At 37.6% G+C, this 25,779-nt stretch overlaps 1 protein-coding gene across 3 annotated transcripts in view; it reads left to right on the top strand.

Annotated features, from left to right (window-relative positions):
• MACROD2 (mono-ADP ribosylhydrolase 2) overlaps positions 1 to 25,779 on the top strand; it is a 2,039,999-nt gene that overhangs the window by 472,948 nt on the left and 1,541,272 nt on the right. For all 3 annotated transcript variants that reach the window (XM_064572799.1, XM_064572800.1, XM_064572801.1), the window contains exon 4: positions 8,520 to 8,549. In XM_064572799.1, the coding sequence (XP_064428869.1) occupies positions 8,520 to 8,549 (30 nt within the window). The remainder of the gene's footprint in view (positions 1 to 8,519; positions 8,550 to 25,779) is intronic.

Here is a 25,779-nt window from a genome sequence, read left to right as displayed (position 1 = left end):
CCAGGTGGTTAGATAATTAGCTGGAGTTTCAATAACTTTCTCAAAGACAATGATAGAGTCTGGAATCCGACCTTGATCTGTTTGGCTTTTTCCTGGCACAGCCCCACTTGCTGTAAAACTGTGTTATTACGAGTTATTACGTATTATTTTAGCTCTCCCACCTGTCCATAGATATGGTTTTCCCTTTCCCCTCTCCCATTCCTCTGTCTTCCAGTCATTCCCTTAGTTATATATTTAAGAAACATTTATTCAGTACCTATTCTGTGCTAAGAATTGTGCATAGTGCTGTTGATACCAACAAATAATGGTCTCCAGGTAGCAATCCTATGCATTTCTCTTAACCCCAAATCCTTTAACTTTGAAGTTCTTTATCTCAATCTTCCCATCTATTCACTATGACTGAGAATTGTTCTTTTGTCTTATTTATTTAAATTAAAGTGTAATAAAAATAACCCTTAAAAAAAACAAACTCAATGCTGTTTCATTATTGGAGAGAAATAAAGATTCCATAATATTAAAAGAAACATGAAATAAGGAAACTGTGTAAAGCAGTTTTCTTCAAAGGGACTGTCTAGTTTTATTGAGACAAATTAGTCTTCCCAAGAAGTGTGTAAATGAGGATGCAAGTTCAGGCCTATATTTTAATCAGGCTAAAAGTGTATCATATGCCCTTAAATAAGCACATCTTCCATTTTTCAAATTGAGAATTGGTTTGTGTTCAAAACCTTTCTTGTCAAAGACAAGTTAAAACTGCTGTTTGAGTGTCTTATATCATTATAACACATTTGAACTCATTTTTTCCCTATTTAGACACACTTGTTCACTCTTTGGAAAGCCCCAGATTGGGTTACTTAAGTAATCCTATTCTTGTAACTGAGCCAGTGTTATCATCATCAAAATTACAACTGATTTGGAATAGTGTCGAGAAAGATGACTGGTACATAAAAGCATGTGCTGATTCCTCTCATTTTGCATTAGTTACATTGCATTATGGAGCTGTAGGAACTGGCCATGCTTTGGTTCACCCTTTTATAATTAAATTAAGTGATCTCCAGTGGGATAACATTCAGTAGACTCCATGTATATTATGTTTTGTTACATCTTTGGATGTGATTTATAAGGAGGAAATACACACACACACACACACACACATAGGTAAACCCTGCTTTTCAAAAGTTCATATTATACCACCTAACTTGTACAGAAGACCTACATTGGTACCTATGTTCTCTAACTGAAAGAAAACCGAAGAGGATTTTTGCTTTTATCAAAGAAGTGAAAATAGCATTCAGTATTTTTCTGCAGCGAGCCAGTATGGAGGCAGCATGCTCCCTGAGCAATGAGTGGCCCCACCAAGCTCCTTCCCTGAGAACAAGGCTCAGCATCTCAGCATCAAGCTGCCATAGCTTTGAACTCTGTGAGCATCTGTGCTTTATCTCAGTTTATTTTGTATATCCATTAGCAAGATGTGTCCTAAGGTATCAGAAAAGCCTAGAAGAGGTTATTTTTGGGGTCTGGGAATGCTAAAAAAATTTTTCCATGTAAATTAATGATGATTACTTCTTTGCTTTATGTCATTTTAGCTTACAAAAAGTTTCATAGGAATGCTCTTTTTTCAGACAGTGGAGGAAACATCTGTGTGTGTGCATGTGTGTGTGTGTGTGTGTGTGTTTCTAGTTTGGTTGGCAGTATTGTGTGGTAGGTTCTTCTCCTGGGTCTGATCCTAGACAAGTCACCTGACATCATCAATCCTCTTTAACTTCCCACTTTTGTAAAATGAAGGAGTTGGGCAAAATGAGCGGTTTTCTTCCCATGTTGCAGTGTTTCTTGAAATACTGAGTGCACAGAATGGGGGCTGGTGAAGCCGGACTGGCTAACAGGGGGAAGCTCTCACTCCTCCCTCCTACTTCAACAAAAGTAATTCTGTTTTCTTTTATTTGTTAATATTCCCAAGTAAGTTTTCTAATTCCTGATGCATTTTCACCCATGCATCAATAGCAGGGCTCATTGTATTCTGTTTTTGGCTTCATGTTATGTTATAGCTTATACAAAACACACAGACCCTGGAATAATCAATGTTTCCTTTAAATTCTGCAGTAAGTATGAAATGTAAAGTATTAATCATGTATTTATGCCTGGTTTCTACATGTGAGGTAGTTAAGCCTATGCCTAATTTTCTCTCTTTGTCAGCTTCAAAGCAGGAAATTATACCATTGCCCCAAACCTCTGGCATTCCATTGCTTTTGTTTAGGTGTAAATCTAGTAAAGCACGGACAGAGAGTTGTTGCCAAACTGATGGCCATATTTATCTGTGTAAATTGTATTTCCACAGCTGTCAGTTGGGATGGTTGCTCCCTGCATAAAGTAGTTCCAGAGTCTTGCACGTGCTTGGGATTTTAATCTCAGATGTTTTAGCACTTCCTACTTTGAGTTTCAAAGTGTAGGGTCTATCACATGTGCCATTCTTAAGGGTGACATTTCAGCTTTTGTATCTTTTAGGATAACATGTTGTGAATGAAATGGTGTGTTAGGTAGAGCCTCTGGGGAAGTTTTTGCCCACAATCATTTGACATCCCATGTGCTCTATTGTAATAAGAAAGCAGAATAAATAAACTTAAGGAGGTGGTCAGGATCCTGCTAGAATGAAAGTAAGTACAGTTTCCTTTATAACAATGGAAAGCAAACAGAAACTCTGCACAGTTTTAATCAATGTTTAAAGGCTAGTCTCCCAGGCTGTTGCTTGTTTGCCAGGTGGTCTTGGGTGGGGGTAGAAATGGGGTAGAAAACAAGTAATTACTCTAAAGATAATAGAAATTACTTGGCAAGTGGAATACAAAGTTGTTTCAAACACTTACCAGGCCGGTTTAGCTCACAGTCAACATGAGTTACCTCTCCCAGCTCTGGATTATTTCACAGACTGGATTCCAGCAGGCGCCCCCTCATCTGCGCTTCACTTTCTGGGGTTTCAGTGACCTGTGGTCAACTACCTGATCTGGAGGCAGATGATCCTCCTTCTGACCCCTAACGCTATGTCACAGTGCCTATGTCATTCCCCTCCCTTCATCTCCTCAGGTAGGCATTTTATCATCTCACATCATCATCACAAGAAGAAGAAGGGTGAGTGCCACACGGGACATTCAGAGAGGGGCAAAGAGACCACATTCACATAACTTTTATTACAGTACTTTATGAATAATTGTTTTATTTTATTATTAGTTATTGTTCTTAATCTTTTACTGTGCCCAGTTTATAAATTAAACTTTATCATAGGTGTGCATAGGAAAAGGAGAAAAAACATAGTGTACATGGGTTATGGTACTATCTGAGGTTTCAGGCATCTACTGGGGGTGTTTTGGAAGATGTCGCCTGTGGATAAATGGGAGCTAGTATATTTCAGACTCACTAACTGCAGGATCTGTTCAGTATGCTAAAATACAAGGCAGGCATATATTAGGTTAGTGGTTTTGTTTTTTAAGATTACTGAATAAAATTTTACTGCATCAAAACTGTCAAATCTAAGAGAACTGTCAAAACTAAGAGAAGTTATCTGATGCAGAGATCTCCAGTGTAGGGCACGTCTACCCCCATTTCAGTTCTCCCTACCCCACTCTGATCAGTAATTGATCCTAGTTCTCTTGCCCACTGAGCCTAGATTTAGCCTTAAAGTCTTTCTCAAATCAAGAGGTACTGACAGTCTTTTCTAATTAATGAATCAGAATTGTTGGAAATTTGTTTGCCATCCCCATTAACTCGAAATTTCCTGATAGAAGAAGATAAATAAGATAGTTGACTATGACTTACCCAAATCACTGAGCTATTTAGAAACGGAGACATAATTGAAATGGGTTACCTGGGTCTTTCTATTACCCTATATAGACTAAAAAGGATTTTGAGATATTAGGAGGAAAAGTCCTTTAGGTGTCTGATAATCATAGCTTTGTCTTCCATTTCTAATAATGTTATGGTATGCATTCCATTTAGGAACTTCCAGTAATGGACGATTACTTATAGTATATAGTAATTTTATTTTTCATCATTTGATCCACAATTATAATCATATTTGTAAAACGACACAAATGCATGCACACACAAACATATATACACACACAGAGGGACATTCAAAATAATGTTTTTAGAAAGAAGGTAGTATAATATTCTGTAATGTTCTGAGAAACACATGAGATAATGATACTGTTGGTAAGTGATATGATAATTTTTCACTTAGGCTAATTATCCCAAGGAAAGGATTCCTACATTGTATTCTTCTTTTTTGCTTTAGATAATTTAAAAATGAATATACCTATACAAATTTGATAATTTTCATTAAAAAATTGGGGAGGCTGTGTGCTATGGTGAGCGCTGTGAATTGTGTAAGACTGTTGAATCACAGACCTGTACCTCTGAAACAAATAATACATTATATGTTCAAAAAAAAAAAAGATGGTAGGAAGGGAAAAATGAAGGGGGGGAAATCGGAGGGGCGACGAACCATGAGAGACGATGGACTCTGAGAAACAAACTGAGGGTTCTCAGGGGAGGGAGGTGGGGGGATGGGTTAGCCTGGTGATGGGTATTAAAGAGGGCACGTACTGAATGGAGCACTGGGTGTTATATGCAAACATTGAATCATGGAACACTACATCAAAAACTAATGATGTAATGTATGGTGATTAACGTAACATAATAAAATTAAAAAAATTCAAAACTCAGTTCAAATGGAAGAAAACAATTTCTCAAAAATTCTAAAAAATTAATCATTTGGTAAGGATATTATAAGTAAATTCTCCATGGTTGCCACTTTGGAAGTAGATTTAAGTAAATTTCCTATTTTATGTTCAGTGGTATTTTTTGTTTTATTTTTTTTGTTTTTGTTTTTTTGGGGTTTTTTGTTTGTTCTGGTTTTTTCTTTATAAACAGTGAAACTGTTCATCTCATTGAGTTGTTATTTTGGGGGGGTGAAAAAGTGCAATACACAGATTCATTAATTTGTAATGGCTCATTTTAGTTTCTCATTGAATTGACTTTTGAGACAATTACTGTAGCTTGATTTTTTCCTCTACTTCTCTAGTAATAGAGTACTTTATTTAGGAAAATGTGAATAAAAATAGTGTTGGTTAGCATGCTCAGAAAAGAAATTTTTAAATCTTATTTTAGAAGCGGTGATATCATGCACATAAACTTCAAGTTTTCTTTGTTTCTTTTCTCCTTTTCCTTCTCTGTGAAGCTTTGAGAATAACAAGGGGCATGTCCAAAATTCCCTCTAGCAAGGGATTTGGTAGGGACAGAAATATATAAACATATTTTATACATTCTTAATCACTAAGTATTTCCAAAGAAATTTTGAAGGTTTCTTTAATAGTCCTTGATTTTACAGGCAGAAAAAGGACCAAAGTTTGCTCTTTCCACACACTTCAATAAACAAATACCTGTAATATAAAAAAGAAATTGGACTAAACTTACCAATTATCTCATTTTTAGGAAGCATGTATTGAGAGCTTCTTAGATGCAGTCTAAACTATTAAACTCAGACATTGTCTTTAGGGGCTTCCTATTTAATTGGGATGTACCTCAATTTATTAGAGATAATTAAGTAGAAATGAAATGACTGTTAATTTTAGACACACGAAAGTCATTTTCACTTTTGTAAAATGGAAGAAATATTAATCCACCTGACCAATAAATGTTGAGCATCAGTTATGTTATATATAAGGTGTTTTGTGAAGGTAAAAGTAATATTCAAAATCCTGATAAAGGTTCACTTTTATTTGCCTTCTTTTATGTCACTTTTACTGAAGAAAATTGCCTTGATGTGTTTGCTAATAAACACTTCATTAAAAATTTTTTTTGAGAACAGAAATTGACGGGACACCTGGGTGGCTCAGTTGGTTAAGTGTCTGCCTTCGGCTCAGGTCACAATCCCAGGGTCCTGGGATAGAGCCCCGCATCAGGCTCCCTGCTCAGTGGGGAGCCTGCTTCTCCCTCTCCCACTTCCCCTACTTGTGCTATCTCTCTCTCTCTGTCAAATAAATAAATAAAATCTTTTAAAAAAAGAAATTGATAAAATAGGGTTAAATTTCATGAATTCTTTAGAAAAATCATTACCCGGATTATAGTTATTAGAATTACTTAGTATATACATATATATGTGTGTGTGTGTGTGTGTGTATTTTAGCAGCCAGGATTAAGTTCTATTACATGAATAGTAATGCACATGAAATTATCTTAAAAGTCGGGGCACCTGGGTGGCTCAGTTAGTTAAGCAAGCTTCTGACTCTTGATTTTGGCTTAGATCATGATCTGAGAGTGATGAGATCAAGCCCTGTGTTGGGCTCTGCACTGGGTGTGGAGCTCACTTAAGATTCTTTCTCCCTCTCTCACTGCCCCTTTCCACCCCCTGTTCTCTCTCTTTCTCTCTCTCTCACACACTCACACACACACACACACACACACACACACTGATGGTACACTATGTAGAATGCCACAGTTTGGTAAAGTAATTCTATTTTGATATTAAAATGTGACCAGATACACTTATCTAGACATGAGCACACATCTGACATAAATTGATTTGATGGTTCTCCAGGACTGGGATTCTAGTTCCTGCACTTACGCCTACTCATCCTCCCACATCTATTGGATAAGTGCCTAGTTAAACAGATGGACCTTGGGCTATGTTCTCAAAACAGGCAACTTCTACCTTTGTTGAACTAAACATTGGGTGGAAGTAGCTGCATTGTGTTATTGTGCTCCTGGCCATGATAATTTGAGTGAAAAGCTACCATTCATTATTGTTGTTTGTTCTTGGAAATACCTTTTTCTTTACAACTGTGTATGTGAAGGTTGGAGGAAAACAGAGTTTCAGGGATCTGGAAGACCTATAGACAGGGAAGTAGTTCTCAGTGACATAAAAATAAACAATCAGCAGGAGTGTGAACTGCCATGTGGTTTTATAAATGCATGTAGCTAAGATTTTAGAAAATATTTAACTTAGCCAAGAGACGTGGGTTGATCATGGAAATTCTGCCATTCACTGAAGGGTGTGGGAACCAAAATAGAATTCACAACATCTTTCCTCATGCCCTTGCAACAAGTTACCACTTTAACAGCTACAAATTTTGATTCTGTGCAGGACATTAAGTCCTGGCTACTATCTATGTAAATACTGCACACTCTCACTGTGAAGTCAGATAGATTTGGGGACCTGAGTTTCCAGATTGGCAGAAGGTTTTATGACATCAGAAGTATGTTTTATTTATGATTGATAAATTCCATTGCTTATCTAGTTCATGTTTGTGGAAAAAGTACTGAGAGGAAGGCAAAAGCAGCAATTAGATGGTCCTGTCCTTGGAAGATAATATGAAATAAGATTTGATACTCTAATGTTGATATATTGATAATGGCATGTGGTCTCCATGCATTTTCATGGTATTCTCTTTAGTGTTGTATAAATTATCACATATTTAATCTCATGGAATTATGAATATGTACATTTGTTGCTAAAATGATCCATTACTTATTGATGGGGGATCACTAACAGTCAGATATTTGCTTCTCTTAATTATGGCAATGGTCTGTGGACAGCACACTGAAGTTCAAGTTAAAGACTCCTACTTCTCTTTCCTAAATGATTTCTTTAGTTTTTTTTGGTAGTTCAAGTTTTTACACAAAGAAAGAGACTCTGGATTCCACATACTTTCTTTATACTACTGTAGGATTTCTTTTTTTATAATGGCATGAGATTATGCCTATGATACATAAGAACTCTATGGAATAAAGCTCAGTGCAGTATATATTAACTTCTGTTTTCTGGCCGTTATAATAACTAGATAAGGCATAAAGTTGTTTACTACTTCAGCAGAAACCTGCAATGGAACTTTATGAAAATTTGACCTCTTGAAAGAAATTCAAATGGCATATTATCTTATACTTTGCTTATTATTTGGCTTCTATAAATATGTGTGCCAAGATAATGGAAACTATATAAGAAATGGCACAACATTGTTTTACAAAAATGCTTTTCTTTTCCTCAAATAAAAAGTTAATGCTAAAAGTAATAAATCTGTTACTGGTTAAGGGTTCTTACTTCACAGTGTCTTAGGATAGCTTTATTTGATGATGTTTTATTAAAATTATTATTATTCTTTTATGTTATATTGTTCTTTGAAATCATTGAATTGCCTAAATAACATTATTCTAGCTCTACTTGATAAAACAGAGGACATAGAAGATTAATTTAGATACAGAATAGAAAATGAAAGAATCACAATATGTACTTCATTTTATTAGAAGGGAATACATATAAAAAGAGTCATTTGAAGAGAAAAAAGAGATAGTGAATTATTTTAATTTTCATACCATCATAAGAAAGTAATAAAAGCTATCCTTATATGAAAGTACATAGTATGAGTCTGTGTGTATTTATAAGGTACATGATCACCACTGGCTTTTTCTTAAACTGTCTGGCATATTATAGTTTTTATGTATTATTTAATGTTGTTTGTTTGTTTTGTTTTAAACAGCAAATGCCAGTCTTCTTGGAGGAGGAGGTGGTAAGTCCTGAACATCACTTATTTTAAAATATATTTTTTACCACACCAACCACAAGATATTAAGTAAGTTCTGTGATACTTTAAAGAAAATTAATTTAGCTATAATTATTAACCACAAAAGTGATAATCTTCTAGAAAGTAATTTATAATAAAAGTAAATATGTTGGTTTGCCTAAATGTTATTTTAAAAAACTTCAAGATACATGGAATACGTTTCTCTTCTCCTCAAGCTTTGTATTTCTACCTTTGGCATAAGCTGTAACAGCTCTAAGTTATTGAGACAAACACACATATAGTAGATGACGGAGTCACTTTTAATATAAATTCTAAAACAGTACATTTGGAGACTTGTGGATTTAGGTTTTTTTCTTTTTTCATCATAATGACTTAAAAAAAAGCTATGGCTTTGTAGCATGAGAGCTTGATATATCAGCCACTTACTGTGAAAAATAAAAAAGATACTAGTATTGGCACTTTGCTTTTTCTTTTAGCTTGTTTAGAGGAGAATGAATGAGATCAAATTGAGATGAAGAAGAGAGAGATTCCTGTACTGGGAATATTTTTGATACTAAAATCTTGGAGATGTTGAAAGATGAAAGTTTCCCTGGTCCATCTATATATACTATAGTAGGGAGAAAAGCTATATAGTAGAATAGGGTGCTTTTCATTTAAGACCCAGATGGACATAAATACGTTTGTTTTCTCTCTTCTTCTTTTTCTCTTTTTTTCCCATTTGTCCCCTTTTTTCATGTACATAGTTGAAGTAAATGTGATTGCACAGAGCTTTAGGCATTCAAAAAATTCCCTGGGCATCATCAGGAGGTTACTGGATAAATTTTATTTGGAAACTAAAATCTTAATCATTGTTCCTATATAGGAATCAATAGATTTTTAGAAAACAGAATCGTGGAAATAGAAATAATAGAAAAACAGTTTAATCTAGAAAGTGCTCTTCATATTATCATGTATCAGTGCACATTCTATGGCAGAGTATTTCCTGTCTTCTTCCCTTAATTACTTTAGAAAATATAAATTGACAGGATTTCTCATTGTATTTTTGGGAAATGAGAAGGGAAAATTTTCCTTGGGAGTTGGGTTTCCAGTAAATTTTTATTTCTAGGTCTCTCTTGTCAAGAAAACATTATTAAAATAAATTGCCCACAGTGCTGATTTTCTTACAAAACGTATTGGTATTTTACCAAATTTGATGAATACTGTTAAATAGGATAAATCTGTCTCATGTACAAGTAGTCTAGATGTAAACTAGACTGGTTGTATGGTAATTGCATGGTGTCATCAAGCATTCAAGCACTTACTTTTCTGCTCTTTTTTCCTACTACATGGAACTCAGGGTCCATGGTAGTAACTGGAGTAAATAAATGGCTCTGGCCATTATAGATATGGGAGTCAGGAGGAGTAAGAAAGATGGCAAAAAATGAAAAAGGTGGCCCCTAAAAGATGAGTCATTTTCTTTAGGCAGCTTTTTCTGAAATTCTATATTATCCTTAAACTTATCAAAGGGTCATTCATGGATATATATAATTTCATTCCAGAAAGCAATATGCTCATGAAAAAGTACTTAGTGTTGTATTTTCTTTTCTTTTTTTATTCTGGACAGGTTGTATTTAACTAATACTGATTATTTCTTATCCGTGATACCTTTCTATTTAAAACATGGTGATCTTAGCTGCTTTACAAAAGGAATAAAAACGATAATATATTTTAATAGAGGAAAATCTCACATACACAGGTTGACATGTGCCAAGTTTATGTCTTTTGTTTCAACCAAGCTTAGATAATCACAAACAGAATTTTAAGGAAAAAAAAAATACAAACAAACGCTTGTCTTGAATGGACACATGGGAGAAGGGAGAAGAAGTTGGTACTTCTGGCATATAGCAGATGGGTGTTAGGTCATCTCTATGAGAGGAAGGAGAGACAAATGGAGTGACATACTTAAGAAACTTTTCTTTTTAGTAGGAACCAAGAGAAGGGTCAGGAGAAGATTCTGCAGGTGATTTAGACCTCACTACCAGAGAGAGTGAGACTCTTTCCTCCTTTCTTCCTTTCTTTCCCCATTGCTTTCCCTTCCCAATTGTTCTTTTCTTATACAAGAACAGTTGACATACAGTGTTGTATTAGTTTCAGGTGTATAACATAACGATTCAGTATTTACATACATTATGAAATGGTCACTATAATAAGTCTAGTTATCATCTGTCACCCTACAAAGTTATTACAATATTATTGACTCTATTTCCTAAGCTGTACATTACATCCCTGTGTGTTATTTATTTTATAATTGGAAGATTGTACCTCTTAATTTCTTTTACCTATTTCATCCATCCCCTTATCCTCCTCCCCTCTGGCAACCATCTGTTTGTTCTCTGTATCTATGAGTCTATTTTGTTTTTTTTGCTTATCTGTTTTGTTTTTTATTTTTTAATGATATTTTGTTTTTTAGATTCCACATATGAGGGAAATCATATGGTATTTGTCTTTGTCTGACTTACTTTACTTAGCATACTACCTTCTAGGTCCATCCATGTTATTGCAAATGGCAAGATTTCATTCTTTTTTATGGATGGGTACTATTCCATTGTGTGTGTGTGTGTGTGTGTGTGTGTGTGTGTGTGTGATATATACAGACATGATCTCCTATATTTCAATCCATTCATCTGTCTCTAGATATTTAGGTTGCATCCATATCTTGGCTATTGTAAATAATGCTGCAATGAACATAGGGGTGCTTGTTTTTTTGAGTTAGCATTTTCATTTTCTTCAGATAAATACCTAAAAATGGAATTGCTGGAATTAGTGTTCTGTTCTCTAAGAAGGAAGAAGAGAGTGGATGTTTTGGTAGGCAATGAGTAGTCCCTGCCGTAATGAGAAGGCAGGCTACTGTTCAGAAAGCCTTGCCAAGCTGCTTTGTTTTAATATATGGAAACACAGTTGATGTGTATAGAACTAACTCTAGTGTTTGGCCTGTAGTTCCTTATGGTTCTTCTAACCTGTGTGAAAAGATATATCATGAATTTTTAGCAGTGTGAAGAAATTCAGGAATAGGCAAATTCAGGTTTCTGTTTACCTGAAGTATATACTTTGCTGTCTTCCTCTACATGGTTGATTTTGCTAAAATGCAGTTTTTGCCATAATTTCTAATTTCTGAATTCTAAAATTAGTGACTTGGCATCATCATAAAGATAAATTACAAGTATTTAAGATGGCTGTAATTTCTTTCTTTAAAGTAGGTCATTGATGGGTTTAAATTTATTTATGCCCTTCTAGAGATGTCAAGATTGCTGTAAAGTACATGTCTGATTTTTGGAAAGCTATATTTAAAAATTTAAGGAATATTTTTATCCCTTTCTGAATGAAATTTTGGTCTTCTGATTCTATGACAAATCTTTTTAATCCTTTCAGTGATATTTGTAAAATAACACTTAATAATCATCCAATAACTGACAATTGAATCAATGTAATTCTCTTGGATTTAATCAAGGATTCCTTTATTGACTTAATATCCTTTCAAAAGCTTCTAAAGGGAATAATTCTTTGATTGGCTAAACAATTTGATCAAGAAAATCTGATGCTGCGGAAAAAAATAGTAATGCTACCTTAAGTACTGTTTCTTCAGGCCCTCAGGAAGGCTTCCCCCCAATTGTATGTAAGTAGTACTTGAAATTTAGACAAAATCAATGTATATAAAATTGCATTATCTGTAAAATCTTCACATTTTGTTGTCCTTTTCTGAGTGCTTATAAACCAAGAAGAGACGTTTCCTAAAAGGAGATTTTAAAAAAAAAAATGGTCACAATCATCCTCTCAGTTCTAATTTGAAAGTGAGAGAATCTCTTCCCATTGATGTGAATTTTTATCTTTGGGCTAGAGGTCACTCTTTCTAGGAAGTTAGTGTCACTGACTGCATTCATTATAATGAACACAGGTGTTGGGGGTCACAACTACCTAATCACTTCAGGTGAAATGCTTGGTAAAATGGATCATCTCTGTCTTTATTTCCTGGATATGTTAAAGGCAGAGACAAATACTAATTTCTTACATAAGCATGTGGCTGATCTGTGGTGACTGTATTCTACTTTTCAGGAAGCCTTTACATTACCTATAATGTCAAAAAAAACCTTAGAATTTGTAATAATTTTTTATAAGCTTTCTGTCATTGCTACCGATACTACCCTGTATAGCTAGCTGTTTGGCACATTGATATATAAGCCAAGTAAGTTTTATTTTCTAATTTAGTCATTTTATTAGTAAGAAAAGGCTATATTATGTGTGGTAGCCAATAAGCCTCAAAATCTTAGTGGCTTTATAAAATGAGTTTTATTTCTTGAATAGGATTGTTGACTCTCCTAACTATGCTCTCCTATAGGTGGCAATACAGAGACTCAGGCTGTTTTCTTATCTTGTAGCTACATTGTGTGATGTGTAGCTTCTAAGAATGTAACAGAGCAGAAGGAGAGAGCTGGAGGATTTTGTGAAATATATTTACAGACCAGTTTGGGAATGGCTTATATCACTTCTGTTCATATTTCATTGGTTAGAATTCAGGCAGATGATCCCCCAACCTAACTACAAGGAAGGCTGGGAAGACTGGTGTCTTCCAGAGTTTCCAGGAAGAGGAAATGGTGTGGTAAATACATAGCAACTATCTCTGCCACAGTGTTCGAATGAGATCAGGGTTGTTGTTGTTGTTATTATTATTATTGTTATTATTATTATGAAATTAGTGGTGAGAAAAATGAGACTTTGGGGGATTTGGTGACTTCTTCAATGTTATACAGCTTATAAAGGGGAAATGTTGAATGAGAAGACAGGGTTCTTGACTTTGTCTTTGTTCTTCTTTGTCTTTGCTCTGTGGTTTTTAATATGTGTTTGCTCTTCAGATTTACTATTTCTGTGCACAGTTAGGTAACTGTTTATACCAGGAAAAATGAATGAGAAGACAGGGGAGCATGCATCTGAAAATGGATGATGTTTTCCTTGGCTTATTTTCACAAGTCTCAAGCTCAATTGATAATTTGAACATACATACAATGGCAATGTCTTACAGTATTTGGATTGCTTTGGATTGCTGCCCAGATGCATGTGTATTTTTTTGTGTATTTAAGGTTCAGTCTTAGAATACATTGCATTTTAAATACCTATTCACTCATCTGTAATAAGAATGTTTTACATGCACAAACTCTTGTGATATACTTTTGGAATATATAATAAAAAAAACCCAATCTTTGCATTTAGCTTCAAATTATGTGAAGAAGCAGAATTAGAAGGAATCAGAATTAAAGAGCTAATTCCTCGATTCCTTTTAGATCATTACATTAAATAGATGAGAATGAAATTTACAATCTCTTACTTTAGATAATGTTTTTTCCCTCTCAGATTGTCACAATAATTAACATAAGACCAGTACCTGCTGATAGAAACCAAATAGGATATTACTTACGGGATTTGCTTCCTTTTCCAGTCTGTCAAAGCTTCTGTGTGCTGAAAACTGAGGCATAATGTTAGACTTTTAAAGTGACATTTCCTGACGGAGTGGTATTTTAAGGTTGGGTTTTATACATATAACTTAGTAGGACTGCTGTTTTAATCACACACACACACATATATTTGTATAGTACTATAATTTTCTAGCTTATCTTGAGGTGACTCTGTGGCAGGTGAATCTTAAAAACTCTAAGTGTAAGCAACTACCATTAAAGAAACACTCAGTCCCAGATGGAATGTATGGGAAAGCCATTTTTCTAGAATGAGAACCTAGCATATATTATCACCTTTGCTATTTCCAAAGGCTTCTTGCTCTCTTTGTGCCCCTTAGATTAACAAGGTTCACTGGCCTGGGGTTAGAAACTGCTCCTTTGAAGTCTCTTATTTCTTGTTTGGACAGTACTATGGCAGAGAGAATTCCTAATGCTTTTTGTTATTAATGGCCATTTATACATTCATGCAGTTTGTGTGAGGTGTCAAAATGCATGCTTCAAAAGCCCTAAAATCATAAAACTATTTAGTGTTATGCCATCAGTGTTTCTTCACCCACCCATCACCTTTTTCTACATACAAACACACAGATGTGCACGTATTCATTCATTCATTTATTCATTCATTCATTCAACAAATACTAGTTCAGTAACTACTGTGTGTCAGTATTAATTATTGATTTGGCAATAAACACAGCCCTTTCCCTGTGACTCATCATGGTCCCTATTTCACTGATAGAATTTTCCAGGTTCTTTCAAGTGTTTCAGGGACCAGATTCCTTCTTTAAAAAGCAGAACAGATATCCTGAAAAATACTCTTTTCATAAAAAATCCAGTTTGTTACCAAGAATTCCTAACATGAAAAACAACATATTTAAAGAGCTTTTTGAGTGTGTTTAAGTGGGTGTATTTTCATAAATTACTTTGTAAACATTCACAAGCAAAGTGGAATGCCTTCTCACCCTCTTTCTATGCACCGAAGGGATTTCCCCTAGCATATATCACTCCCCACGGAGATTCTGTGTTTTCACTCTTGTTGAACCTTGAGACCTGGCCAGGCCTTGGGCATGCTGGGAGGAATCTAGGATAATGGTCAGCAGTGAATGACTAAAGCCAGTGAAAGCAGGTAGGTTGTTGGGGTTGCCCTCGAGGAGAGGACATCAAGCATGTCCAGCAGTGAGTTAGCTAGCTGGCCTATGCTTAGTAGGTGGAGGGGTCTCAGCCATGGGCCTGGAGAATAGTAATGGTCTCAGTCATGAGAAAAAGCAGCATGGCAAGAGAAATTCAGGAACCCTGGCCTTGTTGGTCAGCAGGGACTCAGAAGGAGCAGAACTACAGGAAGGGACATGATGCTAAACCATAGAAAACAGGCTTAAATCTTGAGTGCCTCAGTCAAGATTTGATCCTAGAATTGATCCTAGACACCACAGGAGGTTAAGCCTGCTAGAGATCAGGAGACCAAGAAGTGAAGAAGGAGAGGGGAAGGAGAATATAGGGGCCAGGAGCCAGGCCAGGTCTGCCAACATTCAGCTATGTGCTGAACCAACCTACCTTTGTCCTCTCTCCCTCCCTTCTTCCCTCTTTCTTTTCCTTCCTCATCTCCTCCCTTTTTTCTTTCCTTTTTTTTTTTTTTTTTTTGGTCCTCTTTCTAAGTCAGTAGCATGTCTGATTACCTCTCATACTTGTTTTGGCCTTGAGGTAGCAAAGATTCTTATAAATAGGTGCAGTTAGTAGTATAAATTTTTATTTACCTGTTAGTATCTTAAGAACTAGAAAGGCCCTTAATACAGGAAAAATGAAGCAGAAAAGATGAAATCAACATCTTGGAGTGGTTAGGGAAGCCTTTCCAGAAGAGGTGATACTTGGAGGATAAATATCATTTACCAGGAGAGGAAGAAATGACCCACTCAGTTGTATTTCCTACTGTGTGATTTAGATATCATATACATACCCTGCTGTACTTCAGTTATACCCCTTACTGTTATTCAGTCATACTATCTGGACCTTGGTTAAACAGTTAGCTCTGACCATCCAGGCATGCCACTTAAAATGAGGCCAAGAGTGTTAGAACTGAAGAAAGGAACTCTGGTGTAGTGGTGGTGGCAGCAAACCTCCACTGGAACAACCTGGGCAAGGGGAATCATCCCCAACACAGGCTCCTCCCTGCCATGTCTTCTCCTCGATTACCTCACCTGCACCTCAGTCTAGGGACCAGCTCTGCAGCTGCCCACACCAGTTGGATTTAGAGTATATGATTTCCTCATTTCACATGAGCTTGTCTAGTTCTATTCTTAGAAGTTTGACCCAGCCGTGGTTGCCCTAATCTTGTCTGCCATTTGTCATTAAGCCTCCCAGATGCTTCCTGGTGGAGGAAGGAGAGGAGTATGAAGTCCAGGTCATGTCTGTGCTTGAACTTCCCTATTGTAATGGACATTCCAAGGGCATGCTTTATTTATGTCACCTCTAACTTTGATCAACATGATGCCTTCATTCTAAAACTAAATTTTAAAGTTCTTCATATTGACTGTGTGCCTACTCCCCTTTCTAAGCTATACTGCACCATCTAAAAACCATGTCAAAGGGACAGCCCTATGCAGATAAAATGTCTCTTCTTATTCCAGCTATAGCTGATAGAACCTGGAAGGATACATTTTCCAATTAGGGAATAAACTTCTGGAGAACAGAGACTTTTTACTTATCTTTACACCCCTGGTAGCCTTTGTATAGTAGATACTTTATTTTAATTTTGAGATTTTTTTTTAAAATATTTTATTTATTTATCTGAGAGAGGGAATGGGAGACAGAGAGCATGAGAGGGAGGAGGGTCAGAGGGAGAAGCAGACCCCCTGCTGAGCAGGGAGCCTGATGCGGGACTCGATCCCGGGACTCCAGGATCATGACCTGAGCCGAAGGCAGTCACTCAACCGACTGAGCCACCCAGGTGCCCCTTAATTTTGAGATATTATTCTTATTCTGGATTCTTAACATGTTTAGCTATTTCAGTTTTGACCAGTATGCCCTGGAAAGATAATTTCTTTATCTTTAGGTGATCTCTAAATGAAAGAAATAAAACTTTAAAAAATGCTTATAACAGACAACCTGAAGATTATATTCATATTTATGCAGTAATTATTTTAAGCATTGTATTTACTTTTATTTATAAAAAGTTTATATAACCAGGATCTCATAATTTTCTTTAAATGCTATGATCATATGCTTTGAATTCTAGAGGATAAAGAGAACAATATTTATTTGTGTAGATGTAGAAATGAAATACAAAAAATCTGTATTCCATGGATTACATGGAAAGAAAGGTTCTTGTCTTTCATTCATGTTTTGTCACATTTCAGGTATTTTACCAGTTGTATCTTATAATCAGAAATACTATTTTCATAGATTTTTCTTGGTCAGATCCATTGACAAAATTTTAAAGTCCTAATGTGCCAGTTAATGAGATTTGACATTCATTTAGAAATAGGCTCAAGGATACACCATAGGAAAAGTTTTTAAGAAGTTTGGCTTAAGTGGGGGAAAGATGGTGGAGGAGTAGGGGACCTTATTCCAACCATTCTGCAGCACTGAGCTGGATATCTACCAGACCACTCTGAACACCCACGAAATGAGCCTGAGATGTAAGAAGATAGATCTGGATCTCTACAAACAGAATATCGCAGGCAGTTGGTTTGGAGGAACAAAGCAGGGAACTGTCATTCCGTGGGCACATATCAGAGGATAAACGGCAGGGGGATGGAGCATGACTGTGGGGATCCTACACTGCCGGTGAGCAAAATCCTCCCACGCGGGAGACTGGGCACAGATTCCCAGACCACTAGGGGCAGGGAAAGGAATTTAGGGCAGCCCCCTGGAGAGAAACCCAGAGTGGCAAGTTGCGCATGGGAACTGGGGGCAGCTGACGGTTTTAGAAGCACAAAGAGCAGAGACATGCTCTGACCTGGAGGCGAGGACTGGGAGCACTGCTGAGGGGCACACAACCCAGGATGCTGCAGTTTATAGCAGCACAGACAGAAACGGAGATAGTGTGGCCAGGAGAGCTCACTGAAGAACAGACTGTGATCTCTCCGCTCTAAGGCAGAGGGTTGTAAATGGTCTCTTCTGCTCTGACTCTTGGAAAAGACGTGGAAAGCTGCCAGAACAGAACAGAAGCCCCTAAAAACTGGTTTTCAATGAGCCCATCCCCCACCAAGGGGGCAGGGCAACTCTGCCCAAACAGGGTTGCCTGAGTAACAGCACGGCAGGCCCCTCCACCAGAAGACAGGCTAGGAAAACAAGAGGCCAGCAACCCTAAGGTCCCTAGAAGACAGGTACATCTTGATTCGGTTGTGGTCAATAATCTGGACTCTACACATTCCCTCAACTACCCCTCAACAGAATGACTAGGAGGAGGAACCCCCAAAATAGGAAAGACTCAGAGACTATGACTTATGCCACAGATTTACAAATGGATTCAGATATAACCAAGATGTCAGAGATGGAATTCAGGCTAGCAATTGTGAAGACAATAGCTAGAATGGAGAAATCAATTAATGGCAACATAGAGTCTCTAAGGGCAGGAATGAAAGCTGAATTGGCAGAACTTTAAAATGCTATCACTGAGATTGAATCTAATCTAGATGATCTAACAGCTAGGGTAAGCGAGGCAGAAGAACGAATTAGTGACCTAGAAGAACAAATATAGATAAAAAGGGAAAAGAGGAGGCCAGGGAAAAACAACTCAGAATCGATGAAAATAGAATCAGAGAAATAAGTGACACCATGAAACATTCCAATGTCACAATTATTGGAATCCCGGAGGGGGTGGAGAGAGAGACAGGACTAGAAGATAGAGCAAATTGTAGCTGAGAACTTCCCTAATCTGGGAAATGAAACAAACATTCTAGTCCTAGAGACAGAGAGGACCCCTCCCAAGATCAAGGAAAACAGGCCAACTCCCCAGCATATAACAGTAATCTTAGAACCAAGGAAACCATCATAAGGGCACTTAGGGGGAAGAGATTCCTTATGTACAGAGAGAGGAACATCAGAATAACAGAGGGTTGGAAACGGTCTCTTCTGCTCTGACTCACGGAAGAGACGCGAAAAGCCGCCAGGGCAAGGCACCAGAGAACAAAAGCCCCCAAAACTTACTCCCACTGAGCCCATCCCCCCACACAGAGGCGCAGGGCAACTCCGCCCGAACAGGGTTGCTTGAGTAACAGCGCAGCAGGCCCCTCCTGCAGAAGACAGACTGGGAAAACAAGAGGCCGGCAACCCTGAGGTACCAAGAAAACAGGCGCATCTTCCTTGGGTTCTGGTCAGTAATTTGGACTCTGTACATTCCCTCAAACACCCCTCAACAGAATGACTAGGAGGAGGAGATCCCAAAATAGAAAAGACTCAGAGATTATGACTTATGCCACAGATTTACAAATGGATGCAGATATAACCAAGATGTCAGAAATGGAATTCAGGCTAGCAATTGTGAAGACAATAGCTAGAATGGAGAAATCAATTAATGGCAACATAGAGTCTCTAAGGGCAGATATAAAAGGTGAATTGGCAGAACTTAAAAATGCTATCAATGAGATCCAATCCAATCTAGAAAATCTAACAGCTAGGGTAACTGAGGCAGAAAAGAGAATAAGCGACCTGGAAGACAATATAATAGATAAAAAGGGAAAAGAGGAGGCCAGGGAAAAACAACTCAGAATCCATGAAAATAGAATCAGAGAAATAAGTGACACCATAAAGCGTTCCAATGTCAGAATAATGGGAATCCTGGAGGGAGTGGAGAAAGAGGACTAGAAGATGCATTTGAGCAAATCGTAGCTGAGAACTTCCCTAATCTGGGGAATGAAACAAACATTCGTGCCCTAAAGGCAGAGAGGACCGCTCCCAAGATCAAGGAAAACAGGCCAACTCCCCTGCATATAACAATAAAACTTGCAAATCTGAGAACCAAGGAAACCATCTTAAGGGCAGTTAGGGGGAAGAGATTCCTTACGTACAGAGGGAGGAACATGAGAATAACATCAGACCTATCCACAGAGACCTGGCAAGCCAGAACAGCCTGGCAAGACAGATTCAGGGTACTAAATGAGAACATGCAGCCAAGAATACTTTATCTGGCAAGGCTGTCATTTAGAATGGATGGAGAGATACAGAGCTTCCAAGGCCGGAAGAAACTGAAAGAATATGTGACCACTAAGCCGGCCCTGCAAGAAATATTAAGGGGGGGGGGGCTATAAAAGGAGAAAGACCCCAAGAGAGATATACAACAGAAATTTACAGGGACAATCTATAAAAATAAGATCTTCACAGGCAACATGATGACAATAAATTCGTATCTTTCAATAATCACTCTCAATTTGAATAGCCTAAATGCTCCCATAAAACAGCACAGGGTTGCAGATTGGATAAAATGACAGGACCCATCCATATGCTGTCTACAAGAGACTCATTTTGAACCTAAGATACATCGAGACCGAAAGTGAAGGGATGGAGATCTATCTTCCATGCCAGTGGACTTCAAAAGAAAGCTGGGGTAGCAATTCTTATATTAGAAAAATTAGATTTTAAACTAAAGACTGTAGTTAGAGAACCCGAAGGACACTATCTCATTCTTAAAGGGTCTATCGAACAAGAAGATCTAACAATTGTAAATATCTACGCCCCCAACTTGGGAGCAGCCAATGACATAAGCCAACTGTTAACCAAAATAAAGAGTCACTAATAACCAAAACCAATACGTTAATTGTAGGAGACCTCAATACTCCACTCTCAGCAATGGACAGATCATCTAAGCAGAAAATCAACAAAGAAACAAGAGCTTTAATGACACACTGGACCAGATGGACCTCATAGATATTTACAGAACATTCCACCCTAAAACAACAGAATACTCATTTTTTTCGAGCATGCATGGAACTTTCTCCAGGATAGACCACATACTGGGTCACAAATCAGGTCTCATCTGATACTAAAAGATTGAAATTATTCCCTGCATATTCTCAGACCATAATGCTTTAAAACTGGAACTCAATCACAAGAAGAAATTTGGCAGAAATTTAAACACTTGGAAGCTAAAGACCACTCTGCTCAAGAATGTTTGGGTCAACCAGGAAATTAAAGAAAAACTTAAACAATTCATGGAAACCAATGAGAACGAAAACACATCGGTCCAAAGCTATGGGATACTGCAAAGGCGGTCCTAAGGGGGAAATACATAGCCATACAAGCCTCGCTCAAAAAAATAGAAAAATCCCGAATTCATCATCTAACTCTACACCTTAAAGAACTGGAGAAAAAGCAACAAACGATGCCCAAGCTACGCATTAGAAGAGAAATAATTGAGATTAGAACAGAGATCAATGAATTAGAAGCCAGAAACACAGTAGATCAGATCAGTAAAACTAGAAGCTCGTTCTTTGAAGGAATTAATAAAATCAATAAACCAGGGGCGCCTGGGTGGCTCAGTTGGTTGAGTGACTGCCTTCGGCTCAGGTCATGATCCTGGAGTCCCGGGATCGAGTCCCGCATCGGGCTCCCTGCTCAGCAGGGAGTCTGCTTCTCCCTCTGTCCCTCCTCCCTCTCATGCTCTCTGTCTCTCATTCTCTCTGTCTCAAATACATAAATAAAAAAAAAATTTTTTTTAAAAATCAATAAACCATTTGCCTGACTTAACCAAAGGAAAAGAGATGTAGAAATGAATCAGAATTAAAGATTCTGAAAGGGGAGAGATCACGACTAACACCTGGGAAATAGAAACAATTAGTAGAAATTATCAGGGGGCGGAGGAAGATGGCGGAGGAGTAGGAAACCTGGATTTCGTCTGGTCCCAGGAATTCATCTGGATAGGGATCAAACCATTCTGAACACCTACAAACTCAACAGGAGATTGAAGATTAGCAACAACTGTCTGAACAGAAAAGTGACCATTTTCTGGAAGGTAGGACGTGTGGAGAAGTGAATCCTAGGCGATATTTGGGAGGATAGACGGTGGGGGAGGGGGCCTCCATTGGTCGCTTCTGGCAAGTGATAGAGCCGCGGAGCACAAAATCGGAACTTTTAGAAGTCGGCTCCACTGAGGGACGTCACTCCAGTGGCTAAGCAGGGGGTGGAACCGTCGTGGGACAGTGTGGTCTCAGGACCCTCAGGGTCACAGAAAGACCGGAGGTGCCGGAGTGTGGAAGAGCTCCCAGGTATCAGAGCAGGGAAGCTAGCTGCAGAGATGGAGCCGAGGCATGATCTCTCAGCTTGGGGTTGCCACAAACTGTGATTTGCAGCACAGTCAGGCCACTGCTCCTCCAGCAGGGACCCAAGAAGTGGCAGATCCGGGGAGACTCCCCTTCTTCCCCGGGAGGAGCGGCATGGGAGCGCACCACTGGGATCTGCTGGATTTGGAGACTCCACACCGAGTTGGGTGCCAGAGATAGAAACACTCGGTCACAGGCCAGGTGAGTGCGGAGTGTGGCCGGAGACTGGGGAGATGGGAGTGACTGCTTTTCTCTGGGCGCTCACTGAGGAGTGGGGCTCCAAGTTCTCGGCTCCTCTGGGGCGCGGATTTTCACTCCTCTCCTCCAAAGCTGTACGGAGAGCTTGCAGGGAACAAAAGCTCCTGAGAGCAAACCAGAGCAGATTACTTAGCCTGAACCGGGAAAGGGCGGGGCAATTCCGCCTCCGGCAAAGACATTAGGGAACCACGGCAACAGGCCCCTCCCCCAGGAGATCAGCAAGAACAACCAGCCAAGACCATGTTTACTGATCAATGAGAATGGCAGAACTCCAGCACTAGGGGAATAATGCACATAGAATCCATGGCGTTTTACCATGATTCTTTTGTCTTTCAAAGTTAATTTTTTTTTTTAATTTTTTTTTTTAATTTCTCTTTTTCCCTTTTTCAACCAACATCTTTTCGATCCCTTTTTTAAAAAACATTTTTATTTTTCACTTTTAGAGTCATTTTCTATCCCTTCATAGTAGTTACCCTTATTTTTGGCATATATATATATATATATATATATATATATATATATATATATATATATATATATATATATATATGTTCTCTCTTTAACATTTTGAGATAGTTCCTTCTAACAGATCAAAATGTACCCTAAATCTCTAGTGTATGCTTTTGTTCTACTCTCCTGCCTGATCACATTCTCTCTCTTTTTTTTCTTTTTTCATTTTTTTTAAATCTTCTTTTCTTTTTTCAAACAACGTATTCTTTTTATAAAATTTTTTAAATTATTCATCTTTACAGTTATATTCCATCCCTTCATCATATCAACCCTTATTTTTGTACATATATAAGTTTTTTTTCTCTTTAAAAGTTTGGGGGGCACTATCTTCTAACAGACCAAAATACACCCAAAATCTAGTGTGTAGGACAGATCTATGCACCAGCCTGATCATATTTGATCATATTCTGTTTTTTTTTCTTTTCTTCTGTTTTTGTTTGTTTTTATCTTTCCTTTTTCTTTTTTCTTTCTTTCCCTTTCTTTTCCCCCTGGCTTCAGATTTTTTCTGATTTGTTTAGAGTATATTTTCTAGGGACATTGTTACCCTGTTAGCATTTTGTTCTCTCATTAATCTATTCTCTTCTGGACAAAATGACAAGACGGAAAAAATCACCTCAACAAAAAGAACAAGAGGGAATACCAACTGCCAGGGACCTACTCAATACAGACATTAGTACGATGTTGGATTTAGAGTTCAGAATCATCACTTTAAAGATACTAGCTGGGCTTGAAAAAAGTATGGAAGTTGTTAGAGAAACACTTTCTGGAGAAATAAAAGAACTAAAATCTAATCAAGTAAAAAGCTATTAATGAGGTTCAATCAAAAATGGGGGTGCTAACTGCTAGAATAAATTGGGCAGAAGAGAGAGTCAGTGATATAGAAGACGAAATGATGGAAAATAAAGAAACTGAGAAAAAGAGAGATAAACAACTACTGGATCACGAGGGCAGAATTCGAGAGATAAGCGATACCATAAGACAAAACAACATTAGAATAATTGGGATCCCAGAAGAAGAAGAAAGAGAGAGAGGGGCAGAAGGTATACTGGAGCAAATTATAGCAGAGAACTTCCCTAATTTGGGGAAGGAAACAGGCATCAAAATCCAGGAAGCACAGAAAACCCCTCTCAAAATCAATAAAAATAGGTCAACAACCCAACATCTAACAGTAAAACTTACAAGTCTCATAGACAAAGAGAAAATCCTGAAAGCAGCTCGGGAGAAGAGATCTGTAAACTACAATGGTAGAAACATTAGATTGGCAACAGACCTATCCACAGAGACCTGGCAGGCCAGAAAGGACTGGCAGGATATATTCAGAGCACTAAAGGAGAAAAATATGCAGCCAAGAATACTCTATCCAGCTAGGCTGTCATTGAAAATTGAAGGAGAGATAAAAAGCTTCTAGGACAAACAAAAACTAAAGGAATTTGCAAACATGAAACCAGCCCTACAAGAAATATTGAAAGGGGTCCTCTAAGCAAAGAGAGATCCTAAAAGCAACATAGACCAGAAAGGAACACAGACAATATACAGTAACAGTCACCTTACAGGCAATACAATGGCACTAAATTCATCTCTTTCAATAGTTACCCTGAATGTAAATGGGCTAAGTGCCCCAATCAAAAGACACAGGCTGTAAGACTGGATTAAAAAACAAGACCCATCAATATTCTGTCTGCAAGAGACTCATTTTAGACACAAAGACACCCCCAGATTGAAAGTGAAGGGGTGGAAAACCATTTACCATGCTAATGGACACCAAAAGAAAGCTGAGGTGGCAATCCTTATATCAGACAAATTAGATTTTAAACCAAGGACTCTATTAACAGATGAGGAAGGACACTATATCCTACTTAAAGGGTCTATTCAACAAGATCTAACAATTGTAAATATCTATGTCCCTAACATGGGAGCGGCCAATTATATAAGGCAATTAATAACAAAAAGAAAGAAACACATTGATAACAATACAATAATAGTTGGGGACTTTAACACCCCCCTCACTGAAATGGACTGATCATCTAAGCAAAAGATCAACAAGGAAATAAAGACTTTAATTCACACTAGAACAAATGGACTTCACACACATATTCAGAATATTCCATCCCAAAGCAATAGAATACACATTCTTCTCTAGTGTCCATAGAACATTCTCCAGAATCGATCATATCCTAGGTCATAAATCATGTCTCAATTCGTACCAAAGGTTGGGATCATTCCCTGGCTTTTTTCAGACCACAATGCTTTGAAACTAGAACTCAATCACAAGAGGAAAGTTGGAAAGAACTCAAATTCAGGGAGGCTAAAGAGCATCGTACTGAAGAATGAATGGGTCAACCAGGAAATTAAAGAAGAATTAAAAAAATTCATGGAAACCATTGAAAATGAAACACAACTGTTCAAAATCTTTGGGATACAGCAAAAGCATTCCTAAGAGGGAAGTATATAGCAATACAACCCTTTCTCAAGAATCAAGAAAGGTCTCAAATACACAACCTAACCCTACACCTAAAGGAGCTGGAGAAAGAACAGCAGTAAAGCCTAAACCCAGCAGGAGAAGAGAAATAATAAAGATCAGAGCAGAAATCAATGAAACAGAAAACCAAAAGAACAATAGAACAGATCAACGAAACTAGGAACTAGTTCTTTGAAAGAATTAACAAGATTGATAAACCCCTGGCCAGACTTATCAAAAAGAAAAGAGAAATGACC

Source organism: Mirounga angustirostris, unplaced genomic scaffold (genome assembly GCF_029215605.1).
Source record: "Mirounga angustirostris isolate CCGP_5_RB_7025 unplaced genomic scaffold, mMirAng1.0.hap1 SCAF_10, whole genome shotgun sequence".
NCBI classification, from domain to species: Eukaryota; Metazoa; Chordata; class Mammalia; order Carnivora; family Phocidae; genus Mirounga; species Mirounga angustirostris.
The sequence above is the reverse complement of the archived record's forward strand: the minus strand, read 5'-3'. Positions and strand labels throughout refer to the sequence as shown.